Below are 24,065 nucleotides of genomic sequence, written 5' to 3'. Positions count from 1 at the left end.
CAGACCCCACATCCTTTTATAATTCTTTTATAGAATTGCGTCACCCGACCGGGCCCCTGTACAGCGAAAATACCAATCGGGTGGCCCTAGGGCCCCCCCAAAGGCAAATTGCGGCCGAACTCCATTTTTGTTCTTGCGGGATCCCAGGGTCCTGCGGAACACTAATTGGAAAATGCTATGTTAAATGCATCACCTGCCAGACAAGCTCCCTACTTGAGACTTCCAAATTGTGCTTTTCTAAGCTCCCTAACCATTACAGCTTATTGTAGCAGTTATTGTGCAAAGATTCTTTGGGCTTCGTCTACCTGGTTTGCGTCAAAAATTTTTTGATAAAAAGGCTCTCTGCTGGTGTCTAAAGCCTGGTCTCTTTGCTGCAGTTATAGTGCCTATTGTGACCCTTTGAACATGTTCACAAATTCAATACATGGTTATGTCATAAATAAAGAGATTAGAATTACAAGCACCAACTTACCATGTTCATAGCCTGGACACAAACAGATTGTCATCCAGAGCGGAGAACAGGAAAGTTGCAATCCCGCAGGGAAGGAATAAAAAGGGAGCAAAGTGGTGAATGCAGGGTGTGATGGAAGAATAAGTAGCAAAAGGGAAATCGATATATATGGGTAGAAGGATATAAAAATTGAGAAAGAGGGAAGGGAGTGGAAATAAGAATCAAATCAACAATGCATGTATTTATTATGAACAACAAATATACAAAAAAATGGATATATTATAGGAATGGAAAAGAAAGACATGAGGAAAAAATAGATGATGAAAAAAAAAAATTATATTAAAGGCCAGCAAAAACCAACTCATGAAAAGCATCATACATAGTCAGACTGAGTACGTCAAGGCCAGTAATGGCTAACTCGTGGCATATTCTAACTAATGTGGGCTATGTTTTCTCACACTGAATTTTGTCTTTCCTCAACTAAACAAAATTGCCAACTGAGCTTCATGAATAAGACAGTCTACATGCCAATGGAAAATGTCCTTTTATAAAGCACGCAAGATGCTCCAACGTGGAAATAATCACTCAATGGCTGCTATAAAATCCTGTCCACCCTCAGACGAGCAGGTCTGCAGCTTTATTTGTCTCTGAAACATAGTCCACAGCAGCTAAAGTCAAGAGTTAGCCATCAATGATCTAGGAGTGTCTGAAAAAAGACCCCAAATTTTTTTTGGGAAAAAAAAAAAAAGACATTCATCAATAGAGCATACATAATTCTAATATTTCTTGAGCCCACAACGCCAATAGTTTTTTATTTATCTTTTGCTGGTAGATGTATATGCTATCATGGATATGCTTGTAAAAAAATGGCAATTAAGGCTCATTACTTGTTTAAACGAGTTTTTAAATCTGAATCCAACACCAATTTAGGATTCTGAGTTCCAATGCATGCTGGCAAATTACACTATGGGCAATGTTCTACGCTCAAAAGAGAGTTCAAGGAACACTCCAAGCCTCATAACCACTGCAACGTACAAGGTTATGAAGACAGGAAGTTTTTTTGTGTGACTTCTAAAACAATAGAAAAGTATCAAGGCACTTGCGGCACCATAGCAACTACAGCGAGCTGTAGAAATTATGTTGCTTAGAGTGTTCCCTTAAATCTAAATCTATGATTAAACATATTTTGAAAACGTGAGTTTAAAGTCTGAACAACTTTGGATGCTCTATTGATTAGAGAATTTGTTTTATGAAACAGGTTAATTTCAAGAGCTTGATTAAGCAATTTGTGGCCAAGCAGAGATAAAAAAAAAAAAAAAAAAGCTCAATGAGGTGGGTTATCGCTGGTTATATCCCTTTAACATAGTCATAAATGTGAATGCAGGTACAATAATTAGTACGTACAGGAAACAAACAAACAAAAATTGATTTTAAAGACACAGGATGATATAATACAGATCTGCTTTCTGGCTAGGACTGTGATACATTGCCAATAGGATATGTGTTAACAGGCGAAGCGAGATTGTTAATATAGGAAGAGTAATTGCCAATCCACTACTGTCAAAACATAAAGGTGTTTATGGCTGTGCAGTGATTTATAACATCTTGGAACATACGCCAAGCAAAAAGCAAATCATTACAGGAGCCAGTAGTCAGTGAGAAAGTCAGCCTAGAACAGACTTAATGGGTTTTACAGCAGGATGAGAAAATGAACAGCAATAGGACTGTAGCTGTAGAACCAACAATTAAATTTCATAATTTTAAATTATTACAAAGAATATTTTAAATTAAATGGCACAGACTAAATTTGGATGACGAAAACAGGCACTGTGCTATAACCATAGTTTAAAAAAAAAAAAATATTCTATAATATAATAATTAATAATAAAGAGGAAGAACCTAGTGTTCCATGGGTGCCGGTGGGGTCCCAAATATTAATCATAAAAGGTGAGCTATACTTCTCTCGAGTCTTTAAGATATACTGATCAAAATTATGTAGATTCAATGTCATCTGTTCGTATCTATCTATCTATCTATCTATCTATCTATCTATCTGTCTGTCTGTCTGTCTGTCTATCTATCTATCTGTCTACTCACCTACCCATCCTTTACATACTTTTGCATGCTACACCATATTTTTGCCAACCCTGAGTAGTCATTAGTATTATATAAAAACAAATGAATAATCAACAGAACCAACCAGATTTACATGTAGCTCTCCTTTTTATAAAATCCACTCTTCATCCCACCCATGAGTGAGCATAAAAAGTTACATTGAACTTTTCAAGATACAATAACTGCATACCTTGACTCACTAGACCTATCCAAAGGCACAGAATGAGAGCAGATAAATGAATGGGGAATAATAATAAACCCTGTTTTTTTTAAATGTTTTATCACTATGGTGTTTTTTTTTTTTATTAAAAACAAACAGAAAATAATGGATGTATTGTGTTCAGTCGTTCCCCAATGCTTGGGAGACAAGGGCTTCACAATATGGTTCCTTAAAACATAACCCCCGCCCAGAAATCTATAGCAACATATATGACCAGAAGAAGTCCCAATGTAGTGATCATATGTGTCTTTGTTTACATATTATCTCTCTCTCTCTCTCTCATACACATTGCAGAAAACGACACTATATCTTACTATATCACTGTATATATATATATAAGAAATAAAATAAACTATTGGATTGTAACTGGATATCGCATTAAGGCTGAAGATAGGGGAAACTGCAAGTGTGTTGAAAAAATTTGTTGAAATTTTAATTTTGAGTCACTGCTTCCCTTTAACGTAAATAGCAATCAGTCTCACCAACCCAATGTTCATACAATTTGGATTGCAATAGATTCATTGGTATATGGGTTCACTGCTGCCAACTGGCTACAGTAACAGGTTTCCTAATCCTGCCTGGAACAGACACGTAGCTATGAAATGCAGGCAAGACAGGAAGCGAGCCTGGAAGGGAGAAGACAGCCGCAAGCAGAGAAGCAAAGCTAGCAGCTTCCAGAGAGGCAGCTCCGGTACTTACCTTCAGCTTGGACTGGATCTCACGGGACTTCCTCCGTGCTAGAACCTGGATGTGACTAGACACCTGGAGAAGACAAGGAAACAGCACACGAACATTAACAGCACGCGCACACAATACACATATTTACTATTGCAATTATAAAGTTGAGGCTGCAAAACCAGAAGTTAACTGCCCTTGAATTACAAGGATATTAGAAGTACATAGGGACATAGGTGTGCGTTTTTCTCTACAACACATTGTTACTATACACAGACACATGGAAATGGGACAAAACTTTAGTAAAGGATAAGATTTGTATATTTAAGGAAAGGCAGATAGTTTTTTTCTATGTAGATATGCTAAAAATGTATTGAAGGTGCATGTACCTCAACTTTCACTCCCTGAATTAATATACTACATTTTTACTGCATTACTTCCAGAGACCACTGGGTGGCAACCTATCATCAGCTAAATCGTGGAAGTACAACAAAGAATTCCAACTGGAATACAGGCTAATTTATACATATCAATCACCTGGTTATTATAGTTCCCTATACACAATCGGTGATACATTAGCACCAGCAAAGACTGCCTCAGCAGCTCAAATAAGATCGCTGTAAATGCCAAGGGGTCAACCATACCAGACTCTATTTAATCTGACTACAGGAATACCCCACTTTTAAGTACACAATGGGACCAGAGCATGTATGTAAAACGAAAATGTACTTAAAGTGAAGCAGAACTTTTTTTCACTTCCCAATGCATGCACTGCATTGCAATGGTAACTTACATGCATAACTGATACTGCAATGGCAGATTTCCAGTGATTTATGTAGTGATTTCCAGTGAGCTTTTATTCAGTTAAAACAAACAGTAAAAAGAAAAATCTCATTCCAGATTGTACCATTTATCTTTAATGTTTTACTCATCTGACAATCTTAAACTGGGAGGAAAATTTAAATAAACCCTGCCCACTGGGCCATTTTCTGTCAATACACTGCCAATTTGTATTTGTTAGCTTAGTTGCACACTTTGTTTAGAAACTCCTCTTCATCACTTTAAGCATTTATGGTTTAACATTGAATCCTCAGAATTGTGGCTAAGCTGCAAAGTTATAGAAAATGGCAGGGTAAACCCTTTCACTGGATGGCAGCTGATTGCAGAATATGGGCAGACAAAATATGTTCAGCTAGGAGTAGTCATTATATATTTGAGATGATTAACCTGTGCAATGTCAGAAGGTGTGAAAAGTTCTTGCCCCAAAGACACTGACCGGAGCTGCTCTAGGTGAGCATAGAACCTTTCATTTACTGTTCACTCGCAGACAGAAGAGGCGCGGGATTGTCTGTACTCGTGAGGCACCTTTACGTACACTGGTGGGAATGTCTGTACTCACAAGTGTACTTAAAGTGAGTGTATGTAAAGCGGGGTATGTATGTATAAAGCAATCTAACGGCACATTAGATTAAAATAAATCGTGTTCCCAGGGTGGCACAGCTCATCTTCATGTTAAATATGGAAGCAATTTACTCTTTGTGGGTGCAATCTATCTCACCATCCAGAAATAAGAGAAAATGTAACTAATTCTGCATTTACAACAGGCAAGGAGTCAGAACAAAATTGAAAGTATTCTTGTTGAAAATATTTAAGATTATTGTTAATTTAATTCTTTAACATGGCGCTAAATAGCATTTTCCCCATAAACTCCACATTGTATAAGAACTGACTGCCTTGATCAATACTTTGTATTAGTCTTCTATTACTGAAAGTAATTATGATTCACTCTGTTTAAACAGGATAAAGTCATTTCCTGTTTCGAAGAGATGTTTTATTATAATTTGTTTCGGGAATAAACAAAACTTCATGCAGACTATTCTTGCTAGTGTTTGTTTAAAGTGTCTATTTACTAAATAGAGAGTTTGAGAGGCTCCACTTTGAAGGTATCAGGTGACGAGTTGAGGTAGGATTGTGCTGTGTGTGAGGGTGTTGTGTGTTTGTGAAAGTGTGGTTAGTGTACTGTGTGTGTGAGAAAGCTGTGTGTGGGTGCTGTATGTGTACTGTATGTGTGTGGTTGCTGTGTGGGTGCTGTTTGTGTGAGGGTGCTGTATTTCTGTAGGTGCTGTTTGTGTGTGGGTGCTGTATGTGTGTGTGTTCTGTATGTTTGGAGGGATTGTGGAGGTGGGGGCAGATTAGTAAATATCCCCCCTCCCTTCGTACCTTATGTAGGGAGGGGGGATCCTTGCTGCCATGTGCCATCCCTGGTGGTCCAGTGGAGAGTTAACTCTAGCCTGCGGGCTGCGGGGCTAGAGTTAACTCTCGCGAGATCTGGGCGTTGCCATGGCAACGCTAAGATATCGCGAGAGGAACCTGGCGGAGCTGCTGTCTGGAGTTCCCCGGGTCCTCTCCTGCCTCCCTCCATGCTGCTGTGGGCCGGTGAGGTAGATCTTTGATCTCCCTGCCGGCCCATGGAGGCTTAGAGCAGAGCCGGCACTCAGATAGCGCCGGTTCTGTGTGAGCCGACAGGGGAGAATAAAGTCCTGGGGAATAAAGTGTGGGAACTCTCCCAAGATTCCCCCCACCAAAAAAAATAATATACACTCCAATGCGTTTGTGTGTGTATATATATATATATATATATATATATGTGCACACACACACACACTGACACGCATACTCAGACACACACACATTCAGACACACACACTCATACATTCACAGACAAACATACACACACACACATTCACATACACTGACACACACTCATACATTCACAGACACCCATACATACATTCACAGACACACATATACACACACATTCATATACACACACACATTCACAGACACATACACTGACACACACTCATACATTCACAGACACCCATACATACATTCACAGACACACATATACACACACATTCATATACACACACACATTCACAGACACATACACTGACACACACTCATACATTCACAGACACCCATACATACATTCACAGACACACATATACACACACACATTCACAGACACATACACTGACACACACTCATACATTCACAGACACCCATACATACATTCACAGACACACATATACACACACATTCATATACACACACACATTCACAGACACTGACACACACTCATACATTCACAGACACCCATACATACATTCACAGACACATATACACACACATTCATATACACACACACATTCACAGACACATACACTGACACACACTCATACATTCACAGACACCCATACATACATTCACAGACACATATACACACACATTCATATACACACATACACACAAATTATTATTTTTTTATTAAAAAATGTCCACCCAGCCTCCCTACCTGGAGTGCTGGCGTGGACTTGTCCCTGGGATCCAGTGGGTCGGGCGCCTGTCTTTATCTCAGCCGCGGCGAGGGAGCTGTGTGCTCTCTGCTCCCTCTCACCGCGCGGGCTGTCTGCTGTAGCTGGGAGCCGGAATATGACGTCATATTCCGGCTCCGGCATCAGCAAACGGCGCGCGGCGAGAGGAAGCAGAGAGCACACAGCTCCCTCGCCGCGGCTGAGATAAAGACAGGCGCCCGACCGGGGCGGGGGTTTGGGGTCCATCACCTCTTGCCCCCCCCCCCCATCACAGTGGGAGGAAGGGGGGCAATTGGGGGCGCTGAGTGCCTGCAGGAACGGTGTTCCTGCTCATAAAAAGTGCAGGAACTCCGTTCCTGCAGGACTTAATCCATAGGCGTGCCGCGGGGATTAGGGTGTGCCCAGGCACACCCGGCACACCCCGTGCGCACGCCTATGTGCTTTTATGACCGACTTTGACCCCCCCCCCCAGACTAATGGTGAATGCAGAGACTATCACGGTTATTCACTAAAGTGAGAACTGTGGGTAATTCAAAGTAAATTTCAAAATTAAGACCAAAATAATTTTCATAGTGAGCTATGCTTCCAGTTTGGCTCTTTGGCTCCAACCCCCCAAAATAAATTAATTTATGTCTGTGTTGGAATTCCACTAAAATTGACTTTGCAGCAATCACCATTGCCAGCGGCAGAGTCACCATGAGCTGCTCTAAATTTAAAAATGACTTACATTTTTCGACAATTCTCACCTTAGTGAATAATCCGCTATGTGAAAAAGGAGGGGCTGGGAAGAGGAACACAAGACAGGAACTATCTTTACAGGCCTGGCAAATGAGTGACCTGTCTGGATCAGAGCAGTAGTTTGACATGTTAGGACTGAAGTATTTTTTGAAGAAGTAGGAATATTAGGAATATTTTAAACCCTGGGTTTTAACCAGGGCATGGACTGTGAAGCAGTCCACTACCAAACATTAAAAACGACACTTGGATTTTGAAGATCACTTAATGTATCGCACAGTATTTTGGGCTGTGATATAACAAACATTGAATGGACACTATTGAAATCTGAGAAATGCATTCCAGCAGAGTTGGTAAAGGAAATTACAAATGCTTGCAGTAGACAATGCTGGTTTAGTTTTAGTACTGAGTGATCAGCCTGTGTGTACTGGTTCTCCTCTGTCACAAATCTATTTTCTACTAAAAGATGAATAACATAAATCATTAAAGCGTCACTGTAATTACTATAACCATTTAATCTAATAAAGGTACCTGGCCACCCACAGCCCGGCCCCTACTGCGTGTGTGGCTAAGGCAGAGATACACACTTCCTTGTAGTCAGACAAATTCATACCAGCAAAGGGAGCTCTAACAGGCTAAAAGCAGTCAGCCTACATTTTCAGCCAAACACAGCCGTCCATTGCTTCCCATGTATATTCTTTATTATTAGCCAAATCAGCATAGAGGGGATGGTTCCCAGGCTCTCTTGTTTAGCATTAAAACATAAACACATTAAAAACAGCCGAATAAAAGGATGGCACCAGGGAACTCCTAACACTATAACCACTTCAAAGAGATGAAGCAGATACAGTGCCTACAGTGTCCTTTTAAACACATTCAAAACACACATTAAAATGTTAAATGTCTTTTTTTTTTTTTTTTAACACGTTGGCTCCTGGGAGTCAATATCTGTTTCCCTATAGTTTTGTTATTTTAGAAAAGCATAAAATCTGATCCCAAAATTCTTCGAAATTAAACAAGTACGACTTTGCAGCATATTAATAGAGGAAGAACAGCAACTCCTGGATAGTCTTAAGAAAAAATTTTGGCCGAATTAAACAACAACAAAAAAGTAGTTCATACGGAATGTGTTTAGATACAGTGCCAAAACAGGCAGCAATCCCTCATTGTGATATGGATGAAGGAGCAGGAAGTAAGCAGTCTTTTGTATCTAGGAACCCGTAACTCTGCAAAACATGGAATATGATCCGCTACCATGTAAATAAGTGATCGCTGAGCACAGACGTCAGCTGCCTTGAGCAATCGTTACACTTTAACAATTGGTCTACAGCCATTTACTATAACAGAATGTGGACTGGGTTTGTGTACTGCTCTGAGCCCATGAATACTGCCTGGGCCAGCCAGCCTGCTCTAGGTAACTATTGTTCAAGAAAACTGCAGTACTGCGGTCCCCAAACAGGTGGGACTGTGCAGTTATTAATGATAAACACCTTGATACAAACACATGCAATATAAATAAATAGAACTAAATCTTCCTAATGGCAGATCAGTTAAAAGACAGAAAAAAAACTAAATGTTATCTACTTTATGTTTATTAATTTATTGATCAATATGTGATTTTTTTTTTTAATGAAATACAAGGGTAGACAGTGAGATTCTGCACTTGGGGGCGAAGGCTGTACACACAGTTAAATTAGTCGATCAATGTTATCTGCGTGGAATGCTCATCAACAGGACTAGTATTTTTATGATGTGGTCTGTAGGGAGTGTTTCCTTGCCATGAGAACTTGGAAGTGTTAGTTAAGCAAAGTTCCCATGGATGGGGGCAAAGCAGCAAACAGTATATTTTGTCTATTATATAACTGGCATGTGGGCTACACATGTGGGTATCAAGCAGTAAATGCCCAGGTGGTTAAACACTGGCTTTAATATATAAACCTGAGCGGAAACAGTACTGGGTGCTATATAAGATTAATTTTTAGAAATCACTCAACAAATGGTCAGTGAATATAGATCAACATTTCAGTCCAAGGTCTGGTCATTAAACAAGGTCTATAAGCTCAGGATGCATATTTTTTCCAATAATAAACATTGCTGACTTTCATTAGATACATTGCATGTGTTTTATCTATTATTTATTTGGGTATATTGGTATTGTACAGATAAATAAAGGCTGTATGTTGCTGCACTGTGACAGACAGAGGAGTTAGATACTAAGAAAGCAATTTTACTCTGTTGGGTACGAAATAAACAAGAACAAAGCTTTGTGGTAAAGGGGACGTGGGAAATGTATTTAAAGTAAAATTTGCATTGTTCCCAGTGACACTGCAGGCAGAACATTTCCCACAGAGTTACGAGGCCCCTCACTTCCCATATCACTTTTTCCTGATTGTTTATCTGCGACACATCACCAGTCCACCCATCCAGCTATCTACTTCTATATTTTATTTGGTGCTAATAACCTCCCTAAACTCACTAATCACATGGACAACTAATGAGTTTGTATTAATGTGAAGAGGTGTCAATTCGTGGATACAGGCACCCAAACGTGCTCATTTTATTAAGTATTAGGGCACTGCTCTTAGATTGTGTTTACCAGTCTTTAATTTCCATCAAAGGTAACATAGTGTTCTGCAAGGAATATGTCTCTGAGCCATAGACCTAGTATGAGGAATGCGTGCTCCGGATGACTTGTGGCAAGGGCACAGGAGAAGTGAGGTCCATGCTAAAGGGTTCAAAGTCGGAATGTAGGAAGACACTAATAAACAGTAAAGAGTTATTAATTCACCAGTCATCCGCCACACTTCAGGAGTGAATACAAACTTCAGACTGACCATCCCTGGGGCCATTATTTATTCTCTGGTGGAACATTTCGTGGGTACAGGGCTATTCACCCATCTTTAAATTGATCATCTCCTTATCTTTAGTATTTAAAACCACAGGCTGTCTCCAGGAAAATGACAAAGAATCCAGAAACTGACCCTGTTTGCTCCATGGGAATACCAGCTGCATGACACTGATAAGACCCAAACACATCTAAAGGTTTAGACGTTTATAAATTTTGGCAGATCACATAGTGTTTACATGATGGGCTTTCTTTATGGTATGGCGATGAGTGTAATGATTGTTCTTTGCAATTTCAAAATGTTATCTGTATGCTAAGTTATGAGATGTTCTACTGAAGTTAAAAGTTTCTAAAAAAAAAAAAATACAAAAAAATTCAAACTTCAGGTATTATCCGACTCGACTTATTATTGATCAGACTTCTAAACTAGCATATATTATCCACTGTCCTCACCTGCTTTCTTGTGCGCGTCTTGCCTGTCCGAAGTTTTATGTATCTGGCAATCAGTTCGTTCCGACCTGCAAAACAAACAGACAATGATGGAAGGTCTGTAAAAAAAATAAGCTAAAATTCTAGACATTTTCATGTTTGTATTTTTGTGTGTGATGAGGTATAATCTTTATGTCTTAAACAGGAAAAAATATTGAGAAGGCAACACTTAAAGAATCCCTAAATACATTTTAGCAGAGTACTACTGTTTTTTTTGTTGTTGTTGTTTTGTTAGATAGTCTCTAAATGCCCGCACAAGTTAGCCTGGATTTTGGGAGAAAATCTGAAAAAAGTTATCAAAAAAACTAGCAAATCAAGATATTGCAAAGGCAATAATGAATGCAATGCATATACTGATGTTTGCTGTTTTCTGAGCTGGGGACAAATAGACTGGATTTTTGCCATTTGCATAGAACAGTGAAAGTATAAAAAAATTGGAGATGATAAGGATATTTTATTTTATATATCATTTTGATTATTATTATTGCCATTTATATAGCGCCAACAGATTCCGTACAATAGCGCTTTACAATATTATGAGAGGGGGGAATGTAACTATAAATAGGACAATTACAAGAAAACTTTCAGGAAGGATAAGTTGAAGAGGACCCTGCTCAAACGAGCTTACAGTCTATATATTAATACATATTATGTGTATATATTTTATATATATATTTACATTTCTATTCTGCAGTTTTACAGTTAAAATATTTTAAAGTAGGTCTTCTCACTGAAGTGTGACTTATCAAAGTACTATTTTAAGTTAATTCAAACTGAAATTCAAATTTTAGGTTGAAATAGGCAAACTATAAACAACTTACTTTTCTATATTTAGCAAACAAACAAAAGTGGAAACCACCCAGAATAGGTACGTATAAATGTTAAAATAATACAGTTCTTTAGTGTATATACTTTGTTATACAGTTCTTTAGTGTATATACTTTGTTTTTTGTTTCATACTTTTCTATATTTGTCTACTTTGTCCTAAAATTTGAAATTCATTTAGAATTTATTTCGAACTCCTGACAACTCACTTAGCTTCGTAAATAACTTTGCGTAAAATAATTTTACTTGTAAAACAAAGATCAATGTCCCACGTGTTACAAAACCTTGTATTCTAATAGTAATTAAAACAAACAAAAAAAACCCCAAAAAAATCGTAGGAACTAAACACTATTATCACCAGTCCCACTAATGGTAGGTCTCATTAAGAGCTTTGTTTTGGTGTATATACCTCTTTGTGGTTGGCTGAATTTGAATGGACTGCTGATTTAAAGATACAAGGTATACACAGACATACTTTTGATCTGGCAGAGCTCTTGGGGATTGGTGGAGTTACACGGAGAAAGGAGATCTTGGTACTAAATTAGGGGAGGTAAGTTAAATGGCAGCAGAATGTTTCACTCCAAACAAACTGATGTATTGATGTTCACTTGTTAAGTTAATGCAAGAACCACTTACTGCCTTTTGCAAAAGCTCAATTGTGTAGGTCAGGGAGGTTATGTGTTTCCAAAACACCTTTCCTCCCATCCCTGGGGCTGAGATAATGTGTTATCTTTTGTTATCTGGCAGGGAGACATAGAGGGGCTGTGGGCAGATAGGGTGGCGAAAGACGCACCTGGGGTTTGTTTGTTTTTTTTTCAGTCAAATTGTTATAATAATTATTTTATTATAATCAATTTCTCCTTAAGGCCACTCACGGTAATTTGGCTCAAAGATAAAGAAATAGCAGCTGATTTGCAGAGGTAACTATGACTCCAATTTATCAGTACTCATTTTATTGACCTTTAAATGATTAGTGGTTCCATCCTGGTGGGAAATGAACCTGTGAACCCAAGGTTTGGAAAAAAAAAACATCACTTGGTACCAACTGAGCTATTCCATCACAGCAGCTAGTAAATCTGAAGATTTGTTTACTAATAAGGTATAACCAAAAGAATACCGGTTTTTAAAATGGAGTGTTTATATGTTTGTTATATTATTTTTGAACATCACTGTTTGCTCTATTGGAATTGTATAGAAAATAAAGCTAAATAAGTAACAAAAAGAAAAACAACACTAAACAATATAAAAAGACAAATAGAGGACTTTGAGATAACACTTATAAAATTCATAAGCAAGGCTATCTACATTCCTCTAGAATGTAAGCTCATTGAGCAGGGCCCTCCACCTCTCTGTTCCTGTACGTCAAGTTGTCTGGTTACAATTAAATGTCTGTTAGTCCACCCTTTGTACAGCGCTACGGAATCTGATGGCGCTATGTTAATAATAAAATAATAATAAAACACGGCCTTAGGCAAGATTTTCAGCTCAAAACATTACACTTGAATTTAAATTTGAAACGTAATAATGTATTTTTATTGTGGTCCTTAATAACAGTGTAATGGATAAAATCATTGATACCCTATTTCAAGAAGAAATGTCACTCCCAAGTAGTTTTACTATGCCCAAAAAAATCACATCATTTAGATTTAAGCCCTGGTGACCATTTAGGGAATAAAAAAGGTAGTTCACATAAGTTTTCTGCACAAAAAAACAAAACAAAACAAAAAAGTCACAACTAGCGCTCACTCGACCAAACTGAAGCTTATTCAGCCACCCGAAAAGGAAAACAAAGCAGGAGGGAAAGGTTAAGCAAAAATTTCCAACGCGTTTTGGACCTCCCGGTCCTTCAAATATAAGAAACTAAAGGAACTTACCATGTCTTCTTCGCAGCTTCAGTCTCTGCGCTTCCGACCTGCCTCCTTTTCTGAGATCATTGAGATCAATTATCTCAGCCAATCCAGAGAGTTCCCATAGGAAAGCATTGGGAGTTGAGTTTTGTGATGGAGCGCTTCTAACTTTTTTGTTTAATTTATACATTAATGCTGAATTCTACAACCAACGAAGCCATCCAAAAGGGCCAAAATGTATGATTTTATATAATTTTATAATGTGTCATTGTGGAGCAACTTGTTTGTAATCCTGTTCTATTGCAATTCCACAACATTTGTAACCAAAAAAATCATAAAAAATATTAAATACAATTCTACAGTAATGGCAGCAAGGTTATCTGCAGGCACCCCTTGGGGCCCGTTCTTGTTAACACTCTTATGTGACTAATGTGAAGACGTACTGTCAAGTGAGCAACTCTCCACTATTAGAATTATTTTAAGCAGATTACTACACAATAGGGGAATTCCTGGATATATAGAAATGCCCCATCCAACCACACTAGAGGAGTCTGGCTCCCCCTCATGAAGACACTAACAGGATTATTCACTAAAGTGAGGATTCAAAGTGAATTTAAAATGTAAGGTCAAATAGCCAAACTGGAAAAATCCTTTAATTCAGTCATGCTTTCAGTTTTGCTACTTTGGCCTTAAATTTGAAGTTCACTTTGAATTCTCACTTTAGGTAATAACCCAGCCAATCTCCAAAAAAAATTAAAAAAAAAATAAAAAAAAATAATAATAATAAAAAAAATATATATATATATATAAAGAGAATGGCCTTGCAACCGGTGCTCGATAGCCCTAAAATATGTATACTGGATAAGAAATATCAGCACTCCCAGGTTCCACAAAATGATTCACACAATACAGCAATAGGTCAGCGCTAATTAACAAACAATATGTAGGAGGGCAGCATCCCTAATGAAGGGAATCCCTCCAAACCGTTCAATAAAACAAATGAGTAGTGCATTAGCCTGGAACTCTGCACCGGATAGGAAAATGGCCACAGCCCAGCTAAACTTTACATGATGATTACTCGTGCTGTGTACATCCAATCTGGGTGCTTTAGGGACATTTTTCTCAAGGGAACTAGGTCTATCCGTGGATGTATAAGTTGACGATATACTGATAGAGAATTAAGTATTGAGGTAAGGTTACTGTGTAAGGTGTCCTGTTGTCTGGAAGCTAATTAAATCATTACCAGTTAATTGCGTTATCCCAGGGAGGGAATCCATTGTCACCGTTGATGAACCCCCGTTATGATCGTCCCTATAAAACCCCTTCACTAAGTGTCGTCTAGTGTTTGGGGAGAGGGCTATAGTCACTTCACTGCTTTTTAGAGAGAGACCGTTGACATAGGTACTCAGCCGGAGCACTGGAACTCTTTCACATATATATGAAATTTTACAGGTTTTTTTTTTTTTAAATTATCATAATGCCATTCATATCATAGACTTACTATCTATGTGGAGCCCTGATTTTTTTTGATTTTTTTTATGTTCTGATGTATAGTCAATATACTATAATATAAATATGGCTGTCGGAAAAAAGACGCATCTCTTTTACGGCTGAGTGGATGGAAGTGACATAAACCACGTCACATGTGCAACCACATGCCAGACACACTACTCCCTCCCGTCCTGGCAACAACATGTTTGCTGGCATTGCCAAGCACTTATTCATTAAAATGTGAATCATCGGGAATTCAAAGTGAATTTCAAATCTTAAAACACAACAGCCAAAATAAAAACATAGCTAACCTAAATAATATTTACATTTGCCATTTTGGACCTTAAAACGACACTATCATCCCCTCCAACTCCCCCCTGCAATATTAGTATTTCATAAATATAAAAATCATTGAAATTCCAACTCAGTCAAGAGATATACTGAGATATTTCCTCTGCTTGACGCTTCTAAACACTGGGTGGAGCTACCGCCATCTAGAAGTGTCAATCCTCGCAGGTGTCACCAGTGATGACAATGCCACGATGATGATGACTGCCCCCCCTTTACCTGCCCCCCTCGGCCATCGGACCTCCAGCAATTATGCCATCGTTGGGTGTCTTTGCGAATTCTGCAAAGTCTCTAGACAATGACAGTGCCGCTTTAAATATCGAAAAACATTTTTTAGAAAAACCTAATATCCAATTCGGAAACGTTATGGATTATTTTTTCAACTCTGGTATTGTGACTGTAATCTTACAAAACCGTTCTCAACTCACTGGTTAGTGAATATGGCCCTAATTAATGCTCAATTTAGGAAGACACTTTTTATTATTTTTCTTGGGTCGGTAGTATAGAATAGTGAGACATTGTTGGGTGCCATTCTTGATATTGTGTTAGTAAGCAGACACACACTGTGCCAACTGAAGCTCCCATAATTGCAGACTGGTATGCCAATAGACAAAGCCCCCTACTTGATTAAAATATGGTACAGATGAATTTTTACAGTTGATAAACTGGTGTTGTGCCACTTTGCATGACAGATGCACTTCAAGAAACCCGGCTCATAGTGAGTTGTATTTTAAACACAGCTTCTGAAAGTTTTGCATTTATAGATTGCATTCTAAAGATGATAATCACAGCCCGTGTACCCGCCACCAATCCGTGGAAGTGAAATACTGTTGCAGCTGTATCTCAACTCCTGAATAGATGTCTGAATCAACTGTTAGGTCACACAGTAAAAGTACATCTGTTTCTCCCTGTCCGATCCCCCCAGATCCCCCCTGCCCCAGCCTGCCGCAAGCGTGAAAAAAAAAAGTAAAAGGGAGGCCTGCAGGGCAAACATCACCCTGAATGGAACAAGTCACAGCACGTCAGTGACCAAATATAGGAATAAGCAAGACAGTGGAGCAGTTAAATGCCAAATCTACAATGGAGAAGCAATAATCAGCAACACGGTAATCCATGTGTAGTTGAAGTTGTATTAAATCTTCTATGGTGCCAGAAAGAAAACGTTTAATAATAAAAAAAAAAAATCTTTTCGTTTGGAAAAATTACTGAATGTATTGATACTAAAAAAGGACATATAGTTGCTTTGACATGTCAAAGCCTTGGCTAACCTGAAAATTATTTTTATTATCGTTCATATAGAGCTAACATATTCCACAACGTCTTACAGATTTACAATGGGAGCACTTAACATAAAATGTATGACAAATGAATGCGAATAGATATAAATAGTTGGTGTGCTATAGATTCCTTTACTCTTGTCCAGGCTCAGGATAATTATCGCTTGGTAACATATTCTGAAATAGTTCTGAATATTTGCTTCTGTATTTACTGTATTACTTTGGTAATCCAAAAAGTTCCGTCTTTTCTGGGTCCCAAAAACTTTTTATTTACCAAATAAATAAATGAAGCCTAAATTCATAAATTCACGATCATATTGAGTTCAATGCATGATTCATATTTTAAACGATCAGTACAGGTAGAAATTATTTACCATCGAAATAGTGATGTAAACTATTGTCTGCTTTAATAGTCTGGGGGTCAATCAATGTTTGTGTCAAGGTCGCAGAAACCACTCGGACTTGAGCCCAAAGCAAAACTTGAAAACCCCTAACTAACTATACTAGTTAGCTTTCTTTTAAGAAACTGCTTTGTGTAAAATTTCAGATCATTCTGAGCTAAAGAGTCGTAAATCCGGGACTTCAACCCCAAAGCCACCACACTAGCAACATCTATGTGTGCTGGCATGCTGTGCCTCTACACAATAAGAAGGTTATAAAACATGCTGCAAATTAAATCTGTAGGGTTGTGGCTCTCAATTCAGTTCTTAAGGTACACCGATGTTAACAGTGTGCAATTTTCCTTATTCTAAGAGTAATGAGAAATGCCTATATTTTTTACTATCGTTGTGCCTTGACGCCTGGGGTGGAAACTTCTGCTCCAAAATCCTGACTAAGGACCAAAATTGTGAAACTATGTCATGCCATTTTTTAGGGAATCCCCATTAGTTATATACTGTAATGAGTGCGACAGTACTTTCCCAAGTGAATTTGAGACTCCTAGAACACTGAGAATAGCCAATTGAAAGTGCTCTGGAAATGCATTTTAAGATTACGGTAAGTAAATTAAAATTGAAGATTAGGTCACTGAGCTTATTTTACAGCTGAGCAATGGGAAATCCCAAGTAAATTATATATACAAAGTGTGGGTCCTTGAAAAAAAAAAAGGTACTATCGCAGTAAGGTCTGAATTTTTATGTAAACCCCTCCATCTGGCTCTTGTTGGCCATCAAAAGCCATTATTCTTTACTAGCCACAATAGCTGGACAACAGCTGGAGAGCTGAAGGCTTTAATACGCTGATGGCTAACCCCAGCACTGCAGATGTTGCTGGACTACAATTCCCACGGTGCACCAGGTTTCTGAAATGCAAGGCTCGAACATCTGCAGTGCTAAAGTTAACTATTACGGCTTTAATGCAGGCGTCTTGGGTCATAAATAATTCATAACATATTTGAGAACCTGTAGGGGTACTGCATTGTGACATTTCACCCTGTGTATATATATCTCATCATTTATTTATTTTTTAATACAGGACTATATGACAGGCTGTTACATCACCAAAATTCACAGTTTAGTGAAGGAACCCTTTAAAAAGTCTGATCGGAGAGTAATGCGTTAAAACGATAATAGGCGATACAGGGCAGGCTGTTTGTTCTCTTTTACTGAGCAGAGTGTAAAACAGGTTCAGTTGAAGTGTTGCTCTTTCTCAATAATAGGTTTATTATGCCTGAAGCAAATGTCAGGGAACAGCTTCCCCATGTGTAATGTTCTTCAAATCCAAGACAGGTGGTAAAAAAAGACAACTGTCCAGCGCTTTAACATACAGAGCGTTTATCCGGTTAGTCTATTGGGAGAACACAAGTCATTTCGTTTTTTTTGTTTAGCATGTGATCACTTAAATTCACTCAGACTGGCAAAGTCAAAATTGTAGTCTTCTAGTGATCAGGGAGTGGTTTCGCACGCACACATCAGGTTTAACAAGGAAACGTCCTCTTTCCCCAGTGTTTGAAAAAAAAAAAAAAAAGTTACGAGCATGAATCATATCTCCCGCTAAAAGTATCTGCAATCTGTTTTTTCAATAACTGGATTTTAACCCACATGTTGCCAACAGCAGAAAAAGTACACATAAAGCTAATTTTGCACATACATGTGCAAACTTCTATCTCTCTTGTACATTTGTCTACCTACTAAAACTGTCTACTTGTCTACCTACATACTAAACCTGTCTAATTGTCTATCTATCTACCTACCTACCTGTCCATTTTTCAATCTACCAACTTACCTGTCTATCGTTTTCCTAAACAAAGTTCTTCAGAAATATATTTTTCTTACATTGAAGAGGATGGAATTTTCTGTTTCATTTAGTTCGTTAACCCCCGCTGGGTCACCTGGATGCCTTATTAACATCTAAATATGGTATTTTGAAGCGTGAAGAAGCTTCCTGCCCAATTATAAAAGTGTCCTCGGACAAATACAGACACTGCCCAAGGCCAATGTTCCTTTACAATCACTGAGAAATTATGTAGAATAGCAAGTCTATACTTGTTCTCTCTTTCTGGTCCTTAGAAAAAGTGGGTGGACTCAGCAAGTGGCTTAGTCAACAACGAAAGGGGGAAAAAATGTAAGACATACATTTAAAAGTAAAAGTTTGCTATACAGATTAATACAGATTAATATCGCTGGTCCGGTCATTAGTTTGAATTGGTGCTATGATTGAATAGAATTCAGGAGCTGTGACCAATTTACTTGCTCAGTTTATTTACAAAACTAGACTTGTTATAAAATGAACAAGGGAATTGCAAATTTAGACCAACAGAGTTATTTACTAAAGTAGGAATTAAAACCGAATCTCAAATTTGAGGTCAGAATAGCCGAACGTTGGTGTACATGTGTTTTAACTCACATCCTTTTCAAAATAATCATTAATCCGTTTACCTGCGACCAAACTCATTTTATTGCTGGTACATGAAATGCTGTCCAAGCCTGAAGCTACACTTGTATTACAGAATCTAATCCAATTATTTTCAGGATGCCTGTGAGGAAAGAAGTTTGGATTTCTTTTTATAAACTTTCTATTGGAACCGACTCGTTAGCGAAATTTATATTTAAATATCATCTGATTTTTTATTTTTTTTTACTTCTAGATTCAGGCAGGTATTTTTCAGACATCATAATAAATGGAAGATATATTACAGGTGCCCTGCATGACATTTATATTTACAAAAAAAAACGTGAGTTAGAACAGATGTGGCGGGTGCCTTCCACATAACGTTTGTTTGCCAAAAGGCTTTACTGTGCCTTTAAGTCCCGACTCTACCAGCTGGAAACAAAATCTGTTAAACAAGACAGTTGTGGAGGAGTCAGTGGGTGGAAAAAAAAAAAGAAAGGGTGGAGTGATACAGTGGCTGAGGAGGGAAAGATTGAAATCTAAGCACAGTCCTGCCTTAGTGTTAAAGGAAACTACAGAAAAGCTTGACAGCTGCTTGAGGGTCAAAGGTCGGCGCTTGTGCATTCATGGGCTCAACAGTTTGAAGGCAGCACCTGCCGGCTTTAGGGTGTGTCTAGGATTTTCACTGCGGCATGGCCAATGTGGCTACGAGCGGGAAGCAAGGAAATAGCAATTTAAAAAAAAAAAAAGGGAGTGTTAAAAAGATATTTGAAAGAAACCAAAAGACAGATCAGTAAAGTGCCGAGGGCAAGACGGTGTCATTGCCTATTTTATAAAACCATGCGAGGCAAACAAACAACGTAAAAACAGATTAAAAAAAAAAAAAAAAAAGATTTTGTTAGGCCAAAACTTCTTGCTATGAATATTAACAAGTTATAGTTGTGGTGGAAACAATCTCCAGGGGGTGTGGAGGCTACGATCTGCTGTACACATGGGGCTCATTAACTAAATAGTAAATTGTCAGTGTCTTACCAAATTTGATCCAAAAATGTTTAAAAAACTTGACAAAGGACCCATTCGGAGGGTGATTCCCACTCTTTGGTGTAAATTTAGGTTCTGAAAGCACATTTTAGAGGACAGGTCCCCCATATTCATATAAATAGAGGCTGATTGCACTGCTATGTATAACCACATTCAAATCAAGGGAACAAAGTGAAAAAAAATCCTAGACTTATCGTGAAGGAGAAGACAAAGCTTGCAATTTGAACATGGTTCTGATTACTAGTGAGCAGAGCTTGAAATTTCAACATAGGCCTGTTTACTAGTGAACAGAGCTTGCAATTTGAACATAGGTTTGTTTCCTAGTGAGCAGAGCTTGAAATTTGAACATAGGTTTGTTTCCTAGTGAGCAGAGCTTGAAATTTGAACATAGGTTTGTTTCCTAGTAAGCAGAGCATGAAATTTGATCATGGGCCTGTTTACTAGTGAGCAGAGCTTGCAATTTAAACATGGGCCTGTTTACTAGTGAGCAGAGCTTGCAATTTGAACATGGGTCTGTTTACTAGTGAGCAGAGCTTGCAGATTGAACATGGGCCTGTTTACTAGTGAGCAGAGCTTGAAATTTGAACATAGGCCTGTTTCCTAGTGAGCAGAGCTTGAAATTTGAACATGGGCCTGTTTACTAGTGAGCAGAGCTTGCAATTTAAACATGGGCCTGTTTACTAGTGAGCAGAGCTTGTAATTTGAACATGGGTCTGTTTCCTAGTGAGCAGAGCTTGCAAATTGAACATGGTTATGTTTCCTAGTGAGCAGAGCTTGCAGTTTGAACATGGGCCTCTTTACTAGTGAGCAGAGCTTGCAGTTTGAACATGGGCCTCTTTACTAGTGAGCAGAGCTTGCAAGGTCAAGGCCTGGTGGAGAACGAGTGGTGCAGCAACTACTGGGGTCAAACCAGCATCTACGGATCAAACCCAGTCAGTCTGCAGCTATGAAAACTTGTTTTCTTTAAGTCATGTTTTCATTAATTGGTTCAGATAAACAATGGCTAGATTCTCTTAGCAACACTAGGATATGATCTGCTTATCGAACAGCAGTTTCTCAGTTGAAGTCTATTGAAAGATTAGAACTCAAAATGAAAAGTAAACTCTTACTCAGCTAAAATAATCCAGTTCCTATGTAAACAGGCAGGTTTATAATTGCACTTATTACAGTTGCTAATGAGTGACTGCTGGGGCTATTTCTGTGGTGTCCAACTTCCCAAGATTACAAGAAAAAAATTATCCAATAGTACAGCATGGGTACAACGGCATTTAATCTGGGATTAATTTGTGAATTGTTCAAGAATTCTTTTCTAAACAATTCCTGAGCTAGTCGGACCTATCAAGGGGCTAATGATGATTGTTAGGTCTCTGTTTGAAGCCAGTTGGGATAATTTCACAGAGATTTCAAACTGAGATTTCTATCCTCAGAATCTCTGACAATTTAATTTAAATATTTGCCTTTGTCCTCCCCAACACACTGGAAATTATTCACTATACTTTAAGTTGTAACAGACTGAAATCCAAGCTGCAAAATTTAGGCAAAAAAAGCTATTTCTAGGAAAATTAACTATATCCACAGACGTAACAAAACTGCTTTAGAACTGGGAAACCCAGGTTCGAATCCCAATATTTTACTCCCTTTTGCAAGCGCAATGGGGGTCTCCTCCATCCAACCTCCTTGGCTGAGATCATCAGTTAGGAGGCTAAAGCGCACGAGCGGCAAAATGCTGCGATGCGCCAATCAGCATCTCCTCATTGAAACCATATATCTGTATGGGGAGCGTTCAGAGTCTCCATGAAGAGCACGGAGATGCTGAACGCCAGCGCTGCACAATGTGCAGCACTGACCCAGGAAGCACCTATAATGTCCGCTTGAGTGACTGTCACTAGAGGTGTTCCTAGACAGCAATGTAAGCACCATTTCACTGAAAACTACATTAAGAAGGTGACAAAATGAATTTAAATATATTACTGCCACCATACGAAGATGATATTAGCTAGAAGCACTGCCGTGACTCGATTACAAAACATAACAAAGCAAGCACACTTGAGCATTCCACAGAGAAATTAAAGAATTGTTGTTGGACAGTGTGAGCAGCCAACAAGACAAGCTCACTGCCAAACCTCTCTCTCAGGAGGCTGACTGTGACTAAAACAAGGAAAACGTGAATTTGTGAACAGCAAAGATGTGTTAATATAATTTTCACCTTCTGAATCTACATAATACTACAGACTATATCCAGGGCCAGTAGGAAGTTGCCTGTAGGTACCTGTCTACAAGGGGTACCTACTCTGGGTACAAATGGATATTTTGTTCATTTTTAGACATTTTAATAAACTTTTTCATTTTTCTAAATTAAAATAGTATGAGTAAGAGACGTCCTTCCCAGCTATCCTGTATGTCTTCCAAAACATGAATCAAGCAGCAACGAACAGGATTTTTGGGGGAAGAAGGATGTCTAAGACATTTGTGCCTACAGGGGTTGTAAATCCAACAATGGTTACATCCCATACTTGGTAAAAGACTGTGAGCATGGTGGCATCGTAACTCTCTTCTAAATTGTCTTTAACCCCTTAAAGACCAAACTTCTGGAATAAAAGGGAATCATGACATGTCACACATGTCATGTGTCCTTAAGGGGTTAAACAAGTGGGAGCCTGATGTTACCCTGTTAAAAATAAGTTTATTTCAGCAATATGGCCAAATCATTAAATGGAGAAGCCAAAAGATTTCAGAGTGAGCTAATAAACAGCTTCTTGCATCTAAGACATATCATTTCTCAACAAGATGATAGATCATATATTGATCAGCCCAGTCTCAATCATTCCAGTAAAGTGAGCGAACTAAAGGTTCCAACAATGAAATCCAAGTTATGGGAATAAATACTAAAATTCACTGCCAGAATTAAATTTATACACAGCCCATAGACCATCAGGGCACATGAAAAAAACATGGAGGGGGAGCAGAGATATACCTACCTAACACTGTCTCTTCTCAATGCTACCAAGTTTTTTCAATTGCTAATTAGTGTCATCCAGGAGCTGTGTCATGATATGAACATGTGCAAGGGTACAAAAACGGTGGTCCGTGGAAGATAGAGGGATTTTACATAGATTCTTGTGCATACACAACATTTTTTTGAATAAGCTTTTAAAATTATTTAATAACTAGAAAAAATGTTCTGATATATATATATTTTTTTTTTGCGTACTGATAGATACTTAAATAAGAATCATCAGCAGATACAGCCATAAACACAGTGAACAGCCAGAGAACATTATGGCCACGATTTAATAAGCTGTCCAAATGATTCCATACTGTTAGAAAATTATAACAAATTACTTATTTACAGAAGTCACCACTAAAGACTATGGGAATGTTTGTGGATGCGTTTTTCTAACAGTACTGAATCATCTATAAACCACAGGCGATTGTTAAAGAAAATTTGTATTCTATGCACCTTGACTATTGCAGTATATTTTAGTGGTTATGGTGAAAGT

The 24,065-nt window shown here is 38.3% G+C and overlaps 1 protein-coding gene across 3 annotated transcripts in view; it reads right to left on the bottom strand.

Moving 5' to 3' along the window:
• The window catches only part of TEAD2 (TEA domain transcription factor 2), an 83,852-nt gene that overhangs the window by 17,245 nt on the left and 42,542 nt on the right, over nt 1-24,065 (bottom strand). The window contains exons 4-6 of one of the 3 annotated variants that reach the window (XM_063436258.1): nt 10,872-10,936; nt 3,486-3,548; nt 473-484 (exon numbers count right to left, since the gene is read on the bottom strand). In XM_063436258.1, coding sequence (XP_063292328.1) covers nt 473-484; nt 3,486-3,548; nt 10,872-10,936 — 140 coding nt within the window. The remainder of the gene's footprint in view (nt 1-472; nt 485-3,485; nt 3,549-10,871; nt 10,937-24,065) is intronic. The other 2 variants (XM_063436260.1, XM_063436259.1) reach the window with 2 other exon arrangements.

This window comes from Pelobates fuscus, chromosome 11 (genome assembly GCF_036172605.1).
Source record: "Pelobates fuscus isolate aPelFus1 chromosome 11, aPelFus1.pri, whole genome shotgun sequence".
Lineage (NCBI taxonomy): Eukaryota > Metazoa > Chordata > Amphibia > Anura > Pelobatidae > Pelobates > Pelobates fuscus.
Note: the sequence above shows the minus strand (reverse complement) of the source record. Positions and strands in the feature narration are given on the sequence as shown.